This window comes from Giraffa tippelskirchi, chromosome 7 (genome assembly GCF_054371585.1).
Source record: "Giraffa tippelskirchi isolate mGirTip1 chromosome 7, T2T-mGirTip1v1.2.pri, whole genome shotgun sequence".
In the NCBI taxonomy this organism is placed as follows: Eukaryota; Metazoa; Chordata; class Mammalia; order Artiodactyla; family Giraffidae; genus Giraffa; species Giraffa tippelskirchi.
In genome coordinates this window covers 126,655,889-126,672,858 of record NC_137281.1, presented here as the reverse complement: position 1 = coordinate 126,672,858, position 16,970 = coordinate 126,655,889, and the positions used below count along the sequence as shown (strand labels likewise).

At 34.9% G+C, this 16,970-nt stretch overlaps 1 protein-coding gene across 8 annotated transcripts in view; it reads left to right on the top strand.

Moving 5' to 3' along the window:
- The window catches only part of DDHD1 (DDHD domain containing 1), a 70,601-nt gene extending 54,186 nt beyond the window's left edge, over nucleotides 1-16,415 (top strand). For 3 of the 8 annotated variants that reach the window (XM_081511596.1, XM_081511593.1, XM_081511594.1), the window contains 5 exons: nucleotides 1,781-1,930; nucleotides 4,603-4,855; nucleotides 5,860-6,051; nucleotides 8,633-8,716; nucleotides 13,770-16,415. In XM_081511596.1, coding sequence (XP_081367722.1) covers nucleotides 1,781-1,930; nucleotides 4,603-4,855; nucleotides 5,860-6,051; nucleotides 8,633-8,716; nucleotides 13,770-13,951 — 861 coding nt within the window. In that variant the 3' untranslated portion in view covers nucleotides 13,952-16,415. Of the gene's footprint in view, nucleotides 1-1,780; nucleotides 1,931-4,602; nucleotides 4,856-5,859; nucleotides 6,076-8,632; nucleotides 8,717-13,769 lie in introns of all 8 variants that reach the window. The other 5 variants (XM_081511598.1, XM_081511595.1, XM_081511597.1 and 2 more) reach the window with 3 other exon arrangements.
- The last annotated feature ends 555 nt before the right edge of the window (nucleotides 16,416-16,970 follow it).

The following is a 16,970-nucleotide window of genomic DNA, read 5'->3' as shown; positions in this document are numbered from 1 at the left end:
ATCGATGCTTTCATCCCTGTCACTATTATTCCAGATGCTTTTTCTTACATTTTTAATTTTTCTTAATACAGTTCTTCAGCCTTCAAACATCTTTAAGTTACTCCATTCTTTAAAAACAAAAACTTTCTTTAACTTTATTTAGCTTAAAGCTACCATTTCAAAATATATATTCATTCATATATATTTTTTCACTTGGAAAAAAAATCTCCAAGGGCATGGGAAGAGATTAAAGGTATGTAAGACTGGAGGCAGGGACACTGTTACAGAGGAGAAGTGATGAAGTGAAACGTTAGAATCTGTTGGAGTGACTTCTTAGATGTTGGAGATTAAGAGGGAGGAATAAATTTGTCATATCTTGAATCAAGATATGGAACATATGAGAGAGGTAAAAGTGGGTTTAGGAGGGAAAGCTATCATGTTCTGTATGTAATCCAGTACTAATGACTACCCTGTTTTTCTTCAAGCCCTCTCCTCCTTTGACGTCCATGCTGCTGCATTATCCTGGTTCTCTTTCTCCTTTAACCCTCTCTTCTGTAGTTTTATCTCCACCTACTCATCAGATGCAGACGTTCCTTATAGTTCTGTCTAAAGCCACTTTATTCTATGTGATTCCTAAGCAGTTTTATCCATTCTCTCAGTGTTATACATCACTTTTATGATGGTGACACATAGACTTTGTGTCATGACATATTCAATTCTTTATCTCCTGTCCTAAATTCTCAGTTACCTGTTAGGTATGTTACAGATACCTCAAACTAATTATGAACAAAAACATGGTTTACTTAGAGTTTCCTGTTACAGTTAATAGGTTAATTAATATCTTCTTGGTCAGTCAGACCCAAATCTTACAAATTGCTTCTGACTCCTTCTTTATCCTTATCTCCATTTGACTATTCATGTTGATTCTATCTTAATCTCTCAAATTTCCATTTTTGAATGGAACATCTTGTCCTCCTAGGTTCAGATTATCTTTTGCCTAACCTCTTTCAGTAGTTTCCTAACTTGTCTCCAAAGTCTACTAGTCTCTTAATTTTCCAGTTCATTCACAAGCTACTACCACATTTACTAACCTCTTAAAACACGGATCAAATCCTGTTCTCTTTCACTATCTGTAAAATAAATTATGCCCTGTTTTCTTAGTCAATCAAGGTTCTGTACATTCCTCATTCCAGTTACATTTTCCCCATAGCCAATCTTCAACCTTATCAGATTGTTTCTCTCCTCTAAATTAAGCCAGGTTCTTTCCCGCCTCTGCTTTATTTCATGTGGTTCTATCAGTATGGAATATCTTTCCAGCCCCAGTGTATCCCAACCCCAACTTTGGAAATCCTCTTCATCTCTTATGGCCAGTGCACATCCTTTATCTACTCACCTGTAGCACACTTTCCCTCTATTATGCACTATTTTACTCTGTCTCCTCCACAAGATTGTAAACTCTTGGGTGTAGAAGCTCAGCCTTATCAGTCTATATATGTTTCAGAATACCTAATATTACTTTACACAAAATAGTAGCTTAATAAGTCTTCCTTCTCCTTATTCTCATTCTTCATTTTCTATTAGATTTAAAGATGCTGAAGCTGCTTCTGGATAGTTTAAAATAATTAATGGTTGTTATATATTTAACAGGTAATGCAAATACAGTCTAGACAGAACTCGTTTAAAATGATATATATTTGGAGATAATTTTATTATTTGTATTTTACCATATATTACATTGTGTCCAAATTCTTTGAAAAACAGTTCACCATTTTTTAAATTTAGGGTGACTTTATCATTGTAGGTTGAAAATTTCTTCTGTATGGGATCCCCACTAGCAGTTTTTTTGGCATTGCGTGGCATCCGCCCAGGAAACACTGGAAGTCAAGACCATATTTTGCCCAGAGAGATTTGTAACCGATTACTAAACATTTTTCATCCAACAGATCCAGTGGTGAGTTGTAAATATGGATATTTGTGTCTCAATATTAAATTTTTCCTGAGAGAATCTGTAAGAAATCTTGTAAGGTACTGCTGAATTGATGAGAAAGTATTCATTTACAGACATCTCTTATTTTATTGCACTTCACAGATAATGCAGTTTGTTTCTTATTTTTTACAAGTTTTGTGGCAACCCTGCATTGAGGAAGTCTATTGATGCCATTTTTCCAACAGCATTATTTTTTAATTAAGGTATATATTTTGCTATTTAGATATAATGCTGTGGCATATTTAATAGACTTTTAAGTATAGTGGAAACAACTTTTATATGCATTGGGAAACCAAAAAAATTGTGTGATTCACTTTATTGCAGTGATCTGGAAGCAAATGTGCAGTATCTCTGAGGTATGCTTTTATCTATTACACTTGATAAGTTCATATTTTTAAAATATTTTTTCTTTGGTTAGTTTAGGGATCAGGAAGTAAAATACCTTAAAGATGTTCTGTTTATGTTGTATTTGTAGAATGAAAGCATAATGTAAAAATACTATCCAATTAATGGATCCAGTTAATCCAAAGTTCAGGAGTCTTCTGAACTTTCAAACCTTAACCAGTTGTAATTCCAATAATGTAGTAGCCATAAAATTTAAAAATCCCACTTTAAATACTTTGTTCTCCAAAGCATGTTCCAACATTGCAATGTGTTTGGTAGATCCTCTTAAAAATTAGAATTTTTAAATACTGTGTATTAAGCATGGAAAAGTGGAAGAATTTATTTTAGCCTGGTAGAATTACAACATTTTGGATTTTTGCATTCTCTGTTTGTAAATAAATTTTTCTAATGTAAATAAATTTAAATTTTTGTAAATAAAAATAAATTTTTCTAATGTAAATAAGGATCTTGCATCCAGGTGAACAGTTTAATGCGAAGTAAGATTTTTGGATGAGAAAAATTCTTCATTAAGTCATATTGGGGACAGGTATTAAATATAACTAAATTTAAGACAAACTATTTTAAATAGCATTTATTTTCTGAAAAACAGCTTTATATGACTGTAAAGTCTTTTAAAAGATCTTTGGCTAGTACCAAATAAATATAACATTGACTAAACACTAGAATTTTAGAAAATTTCCCATATGTTAAAAAAATCAAAACTACTATATTTAAGAAGTTTCACTGAAATGGAATCTAGTATTAAATTCAAATACTGACTGTACAGTCTTGGCCAGGTCACTTCTGAGACTATCTATTTTTTATCTATATGATGCAGATGATACTATTTTACCTCAAGGTTGTTAGGATTAAGTAAAACGTGCAAAACACCTAGTTAGACCTTGAGTATATCGTTATATCCATTCACTTTACTGACTTTCCTATAACTTGAACGTGAACTTAAGATTGTAGGTGAACTGTGAGCTATATTTTGTATAATCTTAAACTTTGTTATACAGTTGACTCTTGAACAGCTCTGGGGTTGGGGTACCAACCTTGTGCTCAGTCAAGAATTGGGGTGTAATTTTATAGTCAGCTCTCCATACCTACAGTTCCTCATCCACAGATTCAACCAATTGCAGACCATGTAGTGGTTTAATATCTATTTATGGAAAAAAAACAAACACGTATAAGTGGACCCATGCAGTTCACTCCTGTGTTGTTTAAGGGTCAGCTGTATTATGGACGATTACAGACTCATCATTACAAATTACTTTTTATTATTCATTTTACAGTTTTTCTGTTAATTTTTTTTTAATAGTTATGTCAGAACTGTGCTAGGCAGTTTTTCTAAACTTATCTATTCTTCCCAACATCCTTCTGAGGTAGTAGAAATTAGGAAGTATTATTTCTTTTCTACAGCTTAGGAAACTGAGGCTCTGAGACTTTGTGATTTGGTGAGTGTCACATAGTTATTAAGTGACAGAGGCCGGAATATGAATGCAGGGAATTATATGCCAAGCCCGTTGCCTTTTCTGCTGTATCATCCCTATTTCACCTTAGACAAATGGTCTTATATCATCATCTCATGTACTGTATTAATCTGCTTGAAAAGAGGGTCAACTGAGGGCGTAGATGTTAAAAATTGACCTTATTTACTGTGTTCCAAGTTACTGTTTACTCCTTCAATTTTGTTCGTGAGACTAATATTAATCTAATTGCTAGATGTTATCAGAACATAATAAAAATGAATATTCCTCTCAAAAACAAGATTTTCCCTGTAGCTCAAACTTCCCTGGAGCTACAAGGTCTTCCCTTGTAGCTCCTGCCTGCAGGCAGGAGACGGTGGTTTGATCCCTGGGTTGGGAAGATCGTCTGGAGAAGGGAATGGCAACCCACTCGAGTATTCTGGCCTGGAGAATCCCATGGACAGAGGAGACATGCAGGCTACAGCCCAGGGGGTCGCAAAGAGTCAGACACGACTGAGCAACTAACGTTACTGAAAAACTAATTAAAGGACACTATTAGCCTAGACTAACTCTAATTTTTTTATAGTCTCATCATTAAGGATATATAATTAGACAAACTGCGTATTATTAACAGTGAAGAAATAGGAATACATGTTAGGAATGTCAGGTTTTTAATCATTTCCTAAGGTCCTCTGAGCACACAGTAGAATAAGAACGAACAGTTTACTAAAACGTAAGCATTGTGCCTTAATGTTTTGTTTCTTTGAATTTTTTTACATCAAGGCTTATAGATTAGAACCGTTAATACTGAAACACTACAGCAACATTTCACCTGTGCAGATCCACTGGTATAATACATCCAATCCTCTGCCTTATGAGTATATGAAGCCAAGCTTTCTTCACCCAGCAAAAGATCCTACCTCAATTTCAGAGAATGAAGGCATCTCAACAATTCCAAGCCCTGTGACTTCGCCAGTCTTGTCTCGCCGACACTATGGGGAATCTATAACAAATATAGGCAAAGCAAGCATATTAGGTAATTTCTCTTCAGTATTCCTCATCAATGAACTTAAGCACTTTTATATAGTCATTAAATTTTAGGTACCTGGAAATACTCTATATATTACAAAACATCAGAGAGTTAATGTTTAGAGTTAACTACTCTCACTTCTTATAGATGAAGGCAAAAGCCCTAAATTCTCTGGTTAGATCAGATCCTGTAGTTAGAGAATATACGAAACCTGGATGCACACACAAAAAAGGTGGAGACATCAAGTCCCCCATTTTAACCTTGGCCCCATCACTTGCTGTGAAATCTGAAGAAATCCCTTAGTTTTTAATGCTCATCTCCCTCATCTGTGAAATGAGGGGGTGCTTGAATATTAAGGGTGCCCTTGCCAACCCATTCTCTGATCCGTGTCCTAAAAGTCTCTCAAATCGTGTCCTTCTTGAGAGCAACAAAGATACTGAATTTCTCTTTGCATGGTCTCCAGCTCCAGCCACAGTGTTTGGTGTGACGCTGGAGCACTATTGTGTGCCATTTAATTTGTCCTTTGCTGTTGGTTGCAAGTTGCTTTAATATAAAATTCCACAAGATGGCACTGTAAACAGGCTCTATCTGCTGGATTCATTGACATTCATCATAGAGGTTGTTTATTCACAGCTTTTTATAACATATCCACTTCACTTCAGGAGTAGGCATATCAATAGTAAATATATGCCCATGTGAATGGCATGGTTTTTTTAATTAACATTTTTAATCTTACAAAATACTTTAAAAAACAAATATCACTTGAATAAAATAGAATCTTTTTTTCTTTGTAAGCTATATTCCTGCAGTTTGTACAACTTTCATTCTGTTCAACACCATTTTTATTTAGAAACCTACAATATAAATTGCAATTTTTTTATGTTCCCACCCTGGAAAAACATGACTAGGGCTTAGTCTCTCTGCCAACTGACTGTAATGACGGGTGGTGCTCTTTAGCCTGGTATGTGGTGTAATTCAGCAGAATGACTGGCCTATTTTGTGAAATGCAGGGGCTGCAAGCATTGGAAAGGGACTCGGAGGAATGTTGTTCTCAAGATTTGGACGTTCATCTGCATCACAGCCATCTGAAACATCCAGGGACTCCATAGAAGACGAGAAGAAGCCAGTTGCCTCACCGCCCATGACCACCATGGCAACGCAGACCCTTCCACACAGCAGTTCTGGCTTTCTTGACTCTGCATGTTAGTTCATACTCTTCTTTCCAGGTTTATACTGTGTCCTTTTTAAAAACTGGAGGAAGACAAAGAGCATTAAGATATTAACACTAGCAGTCCACTCTGTAATCTAAAGTATGCCCTAGCTTTTAAAGAAAAAAATGCTTTTCCTCTACTTACATTTTCAGTAAATGCAGTTTCACTCTCTGCATGGGTGAATTAAGTTAAGAACATTAATAAGTGCCTTGTCGCACAGAGATTTTACACATCAAGCATAAAACAAATCTCTTTGTGGTAAGCACTCCCTGATTTTTATAAAGTAGTTTTTCTGTTTTTGTTTTTAAACATGGTCTTCTCAGCCTTAAAAATTCATTTAGTTGCTGCAGATCTATGCTGTATCTATTCTTGATACCGTTTTAAAAATGCTCTGCCAAAGCCATCCTGGTGCTAACCCATAGCTCCCTTCATCAACCTAATTATAAAGCCTTCAGAACTTTAATTGTATTGGATCCACTCTATGGCTCTCCACCCTGTCCCTACTACCTTTTGTAAAATAGATATTTAAGAAACGAGTGAAAGAATGGATAATTATACTGGACTTAGCAATAGAATGATGCTTTATTTAATTTTTTCCAGTGGATTTATAAGGTCTAAAATCTTAAGTAGTTGTGAAACACTAAAACACTTAGTATATTTACTTCTGAGGGTCTAAACCTCAAGCTTATTTATAAATGTCCAGTGAAATAAAACTAGTAAGTCAAGTCCTAGTTTCCATTGACTTACATAATGAAATGTAGATTCTGAAACTAGTTACTTCCTTTCTGTAACTATAGCAAGAAGAAAATTTTATTTTCTTTCTCTAAAAATGTTTAAACAGTTCATTTCAGATGCTTAGCTTTGTTTTCTTTCTGTGTCTGCTGCTCTAAATTTTAAAATGACCAGCATTCATTGCCGTTCATAAAAACTTTATTAAAAAGGAAGTTGAGATGTGACAGTCCTAGAGGCTGGATCTTTCTCCATAGTCAGCCCCACTCCATGATGAATTACCCTAGCCATTGCTGAGTTGGCCATTCCTATTTGGGCCAATTCCGTTTTTTAAACTTAATCCTATGCCTGACTCTGAGTACTAGAAATTTTATAATTTCAAGCCTTTTGAACACTGCCTAGAAAATTCATTTTAGATTTTGATATTTGTACAAAATTCATATTTTTATGAGTTACTCTACCATTTATTCCTTAATAACAGAAATGAGATTGTGAAAATATAAAATTTTGTTGTAACATGCAGATGTCAAAAGAAAACTATAAACTTCTGAAGAAAAATAACTTCAAAGAATTTTGAAAGATGACATGTAAAAAGCCTTGTACATTGCAATTCCTTGTAATGTTAATGCACAGCAATGATGCTAGTAAACATTAGGGTGAATAAGGGAACAAGAAGAGCAGGGTAGAATTTCAGCCCCAGAGAAGGGGTAAGGAAGACACAGAATTCTATAGGATCTGAGGGAAGAAACTGTCTTTTAATGTTTTTGCTATTTAACATAGAAATTTCAAAGTGATAATGATAATAAAGAAGAAACTTATTTCTTCTTCCAGGATGTGAAGGTAGAAATGCTTAGTTTTATTGCATTATAATATTTTAACAATATATGTTTTCTGTCATTCTTGCATATAAATTCTTCGTTGGTTCTAATGGTAAATTACTTACCAACTATAGACTCAGCTAACTGAGCTAACATGATTTCTTAGTTTCGTGTTTTCATCTTTAGATACAGATTTTAAAAGTCCAACTTTTAACATTGGACAACTATTGTAGTAGAATTATGCCTTTTAAATCAAATCCTATAGATTTGCCTTTGACTTGCTTCAGTAATATACTCTTCTATGTGATCCTGATTTAGATAAATTTCTTAAATCATAATTGCTGTTTTGGCTGTATCTTGCAAATCATAAAACCTTTCTTCCTTAAATCTTCTTTCTGGAATTTGATCACTGCGATTAGGTGATTCTGGCTGGCTTCCTTCTTGCTCACATTGATTGCCTCAGTTCTTCTCAAAAACCTTCATTCTAAGGCTACAGACTTTGATTCTCCTGCTTTTTGAGGGTAAGATGGACACAGACTGAATTCTTGATCAATCAGGGTTTCTCTCTTTGAAGAGTTAGTGTTGTCAATTGAAACTACTTTGCTGACATCAAGTTGAAGCATCTTATGTAGCTGCTGTTCATTTCTTTTGAAAAGTATAGGCTTATTTCTGGTGGTTTTACTGTTTCTTTTCTTGTACTGCCTTGTGTTTGTAACATACCATGAAAAGAATCTGTTTCTTTTAGCACTGTTTTGCCTCTAGGTTAGGACTTAAATGAACTATAAATTTGGGGGATGTTTGGGTGTTAACAGATTATGACATTGTATTTTGAAATTAATTATGCTTACATTTTCCATGATAGGGCTCTTCACAGAAACCTCATTGTGTACTTCTTTTGTTTGCTAGGTTTAATCAGCTTATTTGGGAGTATTGTTCTAACTTTTGGCCACTGCATCACTGAAGGCCATTTGTAACCATCAGCCAACACTTTACAGCATCTTGTGTTTTGTTTTTTTTTTTCACAGATTTCAGACTTCAAGAATCGTTCTTTAATCTCCCACAACTTCTTTTTCCGGAAAATGTAATACAGAATAAAGATAATACCCTCGGTATGGTATATGTCAGGAATAGCATTCAGAACGCTATGAAAACGGTCTACTTAGATTTCTTCTGCTCACTGAAAACTTGATCAATTTTTCTATGAGAGCAGCTTGAATGTTACCATTAACAGCCTATTTTAAGTGTATTCTCTTACTGTATTTCCTAATCGTAAATGGTAGTGGTCCTGAAACCTGAGTATTCATTAGTTACTTAGTGTGCTAAAATATATCATACTCCTATATGCTTCTCCAAAGAAAGAACCGTTTAGAGAGAGAAGAAAAGCATTAGGCCATTTTCTTTCTTCTCTATTGCCCTCCAGCCTCCACAGAGCCTCACTGTTCTTTTCATGTAGTATATTTAAATATAAAAGGATTTCATAGTATAAAGAGTTTAATCATTCCTAGTTATCTCAGATATTAATAACACTACCCCTAGGGCTGTTAGTATGCCACAGATGATACCTGGTTTCAACACAAATATTTAATGGTCTTTAGAGGTATAGGCTTGCTTTGAAAAAAATTATTGGCTACAAGAGATATTTTCAGTCTCCTGATTTTCAGCAGATTCAAAATGTATTAGTAAAGATTAATCTTAGCAGTTTAAAATTATTTTTATCATTAACTTCTCATTCCTTTTTTTCTATATCTCCTTACTCTTTCCTTTTTTAAAAAATAACAGATTTTGTCTTTAACAAAAACAGTAAGTTACAGGTTTCTCCTTGGATTTTTAAACCATGTCTAATTTTGCAATTTCCGTGTTTATAATTGCTAATTTTCATGCATTTTTTTCTTCTTTCAAAAAAAATCTTAACTGGATATAGATTCCAAAACATTGTGTCAGCATAACAAGCTGATTTGCGTTTTTGGCTCCGTGACAGCGATTTGTGTTGATTTAATTCAGTGAACTCCACTCAAGAAATGATTTTTATAAGTGCTGTCTCTAGTCCCTGCTCATGTAATAGTCACTTCTGTAAAGAAATAACTGATGTGTGCTTTTTGAATATTTAGAGAAAGGAAAATTAGTCCATTCATCTATTTGTCCTACATTCAACTGGTCCTTTTATCCACTGCCTTAAAGCCACCCCAGCTACCTAAGCAGTTAGACCACTCGTCATAACTACACCACATTGATTCAGATGGTAATATGTATATGGCTTCTATTTTCTCTTCTCCTGTTTTTATTCATTCAACAATTCATTCAACAATGAGGCAAGTAGATAGTCACTAGAAGAGACACCAAGATGAACCAATTTCAATGCTGCCCATAAAGATGTTAAATGCTGGTGTGGAAACTTAAGTATATTTTAGAGGACATATATTCTTGTAGGGAAGGCGGATAACTACAGAAATAATTTTAATATATGGTAGAATGTGATGAGCCTCATGACAGAGATTCTAAGGAGAGAGAAAATGTTTACCCCTGGTGAAATAAAAAAAAGGTTTGGTGGAAGGAGGACTTAAATAAGCAGAGAGGAAGAGACATTGGAGAGAGGAGAAACAGCACAGCACAAGCAAAAACACAGAGATGGGAAGCACAGGTATGTAGAGATCTAGAAGTTAGTTCTGAGAAGAACCAAGGATGAGTGGAAGGGAGTAGTTCTGAATATGCTGAGGAACGTTTCTCCAACCAGATGGTAGAGAATCCAGTGGATCTGGCCATCCCCAGGAGTTCCTTTGTATTCTCATGAGCCTGTGTTTCCCCAAATAGCCCATCTGTTGTCAAATGTTAGGTGTCTGAGTGTCTTTCAGAGTACATTAGTGTTGGGAAATTTGGGGGTCACAAAGTGGCAACTAATTATAAAGCTCATTATAGAGTTTTTGCTATTTTTTTTAAATGATGTTTAGAGAATGTTTTTAAATATATTTGGAGCTATGATAAGTCACAAAATGTAAATACTCCTTGTATATCAAACATCTAACTACATAAAATATATGGTTGCTCTGAGGCAGAGGAAAAATAAGATATAATTATTTATATATTATAATATATCATACATTGCAAATGACTCATCAGTCATTTGGAAACCCAGTTTCCTTTACTAGTACTTTAAGTGGTTTTCTTAGTATCTACCGAGAGCCTAAAATCATGCAATTATGATCATAATTGCTCTTTATAAATAAGATAATTTTTTAAGATTCATTAAGTTTTTGAAAATTTCTCTCCAGGAAGTTAAGACACTCCCTTTAAATAGAAGAAACCTGTCCAGTTGGTACACATTATAATACTAAAACGGTTACTTTCTATTCATGTATTTTACTTTTTAACACCATATCCAGGTTGACAAGCCCTATGCACAAAAGAGCACTCGATTGAAAGCAGAGTGCTGAGGAAACTCTGCCTTCTCCCTGGGTAGATAGCAGACAGTTGCTTGGGGAATAAGGAGGGAAGTGTGCCCATATGCATGACTCCCCCAAAAGGAAAATAAAAAGTGAAAGTGAAGTCTCTCAGTCGTGTCCGACTCTTTGTGACCCCATGGATTACCAGGTTCCTCTGTTCATGGGATTTTCCAGGCAAGAATACTGGAGTGGGTTGCCATTTCCTTCAACTCATGTTTTAAAACAGTGAAAGCAAATTATTGATGATTGTTAACAGCCAGCAAGTTTTTTTTTTTCATTTTTACCTCTCCTCAACTTTCAGGAATCTTAAATTCTCTTTTTGTAGATACAGGAATAGTAACATGTAGGCACTCCAGAGAAAAGGATTAAGTGATTTTATGTTCTCCTTTTTCTTGACCTAATTCAGTGAAAGAAACTAGGAAAAAACTACTAACCTGTCTAGTGCCGCCCCTTCTTGATACAATAATAATGAGAAGGCGAGTCCAAGGCAAATCCGTGTAGATTTGGACCGACTTTGGCCAAGAGCACATCTCGCAGCATATGGAGAATAGTGCTCCCATGTAGTGACCTCACACCGTGGGGAATTCTGTGATCTACATAAAGAGAAAAGATGAGACATTGGCCCACCTACATCCATCCATCCACCCATCTGTAAAACCAACACGAATATGGCGTCAGCTGCAAACCAGACTGCCTGGGGTAAACATTTTAAGGAAGATGAGAGACTATAAAATAGGTTCATCAAGTACAAGCTGGTTACCTAATTTCCATTTTGTTGGGGATAACCTACAGATAAATAGAAAGGGAGGGGATAGGGTAGACCAATCTAGTTAGTGATACTTATTGAAGATCTTCTAGGTGATAAGAAGGACAGGGACATATAATAGGGCAACAAATTCATCATTTGAGTTTGTAGTATATGAAAGGCAGTGTTGCACAGTGATAGCACATTAAGAATACATTTCAGGGACATAAAATCAAAGTGGAGCTGAGTAACACTGGTTATAACAGGAAAAATCTCCCTTTAAAATGACAGTTGTTTAAGACTGTTGGACTAGAAAGACATTCTACAGTGGCCTTTAAAAGGAATTCTTTGAAATAATGTGGTATGGACTTCACCGATTTTAATGTGTGTTTCCCACCTCTTCGTTTTTCCTCTTATTTCTCCTTTTTTTCTTCATAACTGACTTCACCTTGACTCCTCTTCATCGTGTTTGAGAATTCATTTCTTCTTTTCATCTTGTCTGTTGTGCCAGAATGTACCTACGAATTTTGACACAGATGTCCCATGGAATACGAAAGATAGAAAATTAAGACATTCCTATCCCGCAGTTCAACATGTGGATTTCAACTATTTCTGACTTATTATGGATTAGCTTATAATTTAAATGAGAAAAATAGCAGTTTTGTAAAAGGTCTATGTCAATATATTTCATAGTGCTTTTATAACCTGATTGGGTATTTATACTGTTTAAGTGTAAACCTTATCTAAAAATTTTTAGATAAAATCCATGGATATTCTTTGTCAGAAAAGCACAGTTGAATAGAAAAATAATTGTAAATGCATTTTTAAATCACCAAATGGTATTGTTTAAAATAAACCTTAGCTAAACGTTTATATGAAATCATGCTCTAAAATGATGTGATTTCCTTTATGCGATTTCCAAACTTCTAGGATAAAGCAAAACCCAACTTTTTCTCCAACCTCCTTAATTTTTGCCAGTTTTTACTTTTTATACCTGCTAGCACGCTAAACAAAGGAGCAGATTTTGAGTCTGAATGGTAGTGATTTGGGTACTTTTTATTTTTAAGAAAGACCCTTCAAAATACTGTATGGCTTATTGACAGTTTGTGAGAAATTCCTGAAGATTAAATTATCGTTTTTCTAAGTGTTTTATCTCAAAGGATTTTTTAAATGAACCAATTGCAGTCTTATAGCCTTGGATTTGGTAAGGTGATTTTTCTCACATGTTAACAAGGACTTTGTGTGTTTTAGAAAAAACTTAATTGAATTTACTGAAGTGTTTGAGGACAGCACTGTTGTAAATGAAGTCCTTCCTCTCAAAGGTTACCACTGTTCCTCCCGATTTACTTTCCCAGCCAGTGGATTCTTGAGCACGTGTATGTCTCAGTGCATGTTTGGCCCTGCTGACAGGATAGAGACTAGAGTATGTTGTGGCCCTTTGAGGAATTCAGCATAGTGGGGAGGAAAACATTGTAGGACTGTAGTAGATGTTATCTTCCAACATGTTCCCCTGAGCCAGTTGATGTAAAGAGCCTCCCCTATGAAGGAGCCTTTGAGTGCCCTGTTGCACTCCTGCTGGCATTATTGCATGTAAGGCTGACCCATCATTGTGCAAGAAGACTATTTGCTGTATCTTTCAGGTTAGGCACTAATTATAAATAGGAAAGCCAGGATTTGAGGCCAGTTTCTTTATTCCAAATATACTGTATGGTACTAAGTGACAGTTTTGTTTTCTTGCTTTATTATTCCATACTGACCTGAACATACAAAAGAGAGGGTTCACCAGACAGAGTCCTGAGCTACTGAGGCTCTTGAGTGTTTTCTTCCCATAAGATGAGAGTGGAAAGTCACTTTTTAAAAAATAGTGATAATAGTTAGGAGAGTCACTTCTGTTTGGTAAATTTTTATTCTCCAATCTAGTAAATCTGTGTGGAGGCAATCTTACTGTGATACTCACTCATTTGTTTGACTTCTTTTTAGTGGAACTGGATCGCAGAATTGACTTTGAGCTCAGAGAAGGCCTTGTGGAGAGCCGCTATTGGTCAGCTGTCACTTCGCATACAGCCTATTGGTCGTCCTTGGATGTTGCCCTCTTCCTGTTAACCTTCATGCACAAACACGAGCACGATAATAATGCAAAACCCAGTTTAGATCCAGTCTGAACCCTTGAAGGACATTAATGGCCCCAAACTGATTTTTTCTTGTTAAATATGTGTGTCAAGATATGAAAATTTCAGGTTTAAGTATGTTTCAGTTTTGTTTAGGGCAGGAAATATTTGAATTTGAAGGCACTTTATTTTATTTAAAAAAGCAAAACAAATGTTCAGTTTGAAAGAAGTTATTTATAATTTTCATCATTTTAATTATGAGTCTGACAGAACCCCCTGCAGAGAATCAAGGAAGACCTGGAATTGAGGAAGATTTGGGTAACCTGCAAGATTATAAATCACAGTCTAATTTCTCCCAAATATAAAGGCATATTAATGGGTTGAACCTAATGTATTAACCAAAGTATGTTATAAATCTAAAGTGATCAAGGTCCAGGATATTCTATGTAAAGATCACAAGGTGGTATCATTGTTTTAGATTTCTATGAAAACTTCCATTTCCACAATTTCTTTGAAACATTGAGTATAACAAGTTTAAAATGTTTTGAATTTAACTTTAGAAAACCTGATGCTGAGAGAAACATTTGAACTACTGTATTTATAGTTTGTTACCTCTGACTAATTGCTTTATGTCAATGTATGAAACATCACATTTTTTTAAAATTTCTTTGAACAATTTAAGGAACCACATTTATTTTCTATAGTGTTAGAACCTTTTTTTCTCAGAACTCCATCTTTGTACTCTTCAGATGAATATACCGACACTGTGGCATAATTTCAGTATTTTTTCCATTAAAAACTTGTAGTTTCACACAAATAACTAGTTCAATTATTTTGAAAAAGAAAGTGAACTTTGTATTATGTCACATGCACCTCAGAGAAAGCTAAAGTTTTCTACCTGATACAGAATACTCCAGAATAGGTACATTTAGTAAACTTTATTGGAAAATTAGTCAACTTCTTTGGAGTAGGGAGTATAACTATTTTAATTAAATATATAAGCATCTGTGTGCCAAACAGTTAACATATAAAAAGGGGATAGAGTGCCCTAACAAATTTTTAAAGTGTTTTGAGGCATTGTAGTTGCAACATAGACACAATAGTTCAGGATTCTGAGGCATTGAAACAGTTTCCTCAGCTGTCATTTTTTCCACAGTGCTTTTCATCTGAGGAGCTCAAAGTGCTTTGCAATTTAATAATCTATGTAGTAGCTCCTTGAGGTAAGTGAATGAGTGTTATTCTCATGTTACATGTTAACACACTAAGGCACCAAAATGTATAAAGTGCCTTGAATTAGATGACAAAGCAAACTAGGAGAGCTCAGATTGAAGACAGGCCATATTCTTTTATGTGCTGTTCATTGACTAATAATTCACACATGACCTCTTATTTTGCAAATAATAACAGAAGTTGCAATTCATAATTTGGAGAAACGACTAAAACCAGTCCTTCACCCTACTGGTCATACACTTCTTGGATTCTCACAGGCAAAGGAGGAGTTACTTAGAAGGGATCAGTAGCCATTTCTGCCACACCCAACTCTCACTTCTGAGGCTTCCACTGGGTTCTACTTAAGGTGCTGTCTTTGCTTATCTTAGCTTCACAGAAATCATTGTCAAACTAGGAGCAAAGTTGGTCAGTTACACATCTCACCTTTCTTTATAAGATACAGCATCTTTGGCTTACTTGTAGGCTTTACTTGGTTGGCCTTTCATTGAATTTGCACAACATAAAGCACTTTTTAGTGCTTAAAAAGATCCTAAGGCTCCATGCCCAAATATGTGACTCACAAGAAACTCTTGCTATAAAAGGCTTTTGATGCTGTCTTAGCAAAGCTGAAGCAATGTCTTTCAAATTTAGAGATTCCTGTGAACTCAGGTCATTCTCCTACCCTGTTTATTTCATAGTTCTATTTAGTTTTCAGAAGAATTAAACTTCCATCTCATATTGACTGTTTCATTAAGGGTACATGAGCCTTTGGGTCTTAAGACATTCAAATGCCTCAGAGCTTTAAGGGATTCATTCTTAACCACTAGATTGTTAAGAGCCCCTTTTACCTAAAGGGAGTGAAAACCTATCAAACCTTTTAATTTGATATTCAGTAAAAGGAAAAGTATACTCCCATAGCTATAGGAATATATCAACTTCCATTTTTCATGTTAGGGAAAAAAATCCAATTTAGCCACATGGAAGTTATTTGAATTCTTGAAAAGAGCAATATTCAAAACCACCTTTTCAAAAAGATATTCTGGATTATTGGACATGTGTTTTGTTTTCAATTCATGATTTCATAAACAGATGGCGATTTTGATTTCACAGTACTCTTCTTGTTTCCATGTCTCTGCATGTTATCATGGAATGTACTTGTATATACTCAAGTAATATACAGAGTATGTGTAATTCTAGCTTGATTTAGAAGCTAAGTCAGTTACTGAGTAACATTTTGCAACTTTATTCCTGCAAGTACTAAATTGGCCAAAAAGTTCTGTTTTTGATACCATTAAAATTTTATTCTCTACTTTGTGTACCTGCTATGATGATTCTTCTGAGTACTGATCAGACCATTCAATTTTAATCCAGTTAGGCTCCCAAGAATTATTTATACTTAGAATAAGGAGAATGTTTTGTTAGTTCATAACTTTATTTTTGACAGTAATTATACTTGTATTATAATCCAGTGTTACAGTATATTAGCACTTACTACAAAATGTTCTCAGTTTCCTGGTAGCTAATTTATATTGAAGTAAACCTTGGGAATCTTATTTTACTTCTTTTAGATAGCATCTGTCAGCCTTTGGGAATTCTCATACTGAACATGTTCTTTAGAAGGTCTCAGATGGTGACATGTAAACATTCATCTCATTTTCTCTGTTTCCTCATTGGGGCTAAAGTATTCTGGTCTTATTTTGGCTTTGCCTTCCCCTAAAGAGTAAACAGGAAAAGAAACCATCAGTGGACTGTCACAGCCAATTCCACAACTCCTTCCAGTGATGACACTTTGAGCCCCTTAAGGTAGAACTGACCAAACCTAGAGAGTTCGCTGTAAGGCCTACAGTAGAGGAAAAATAATTGA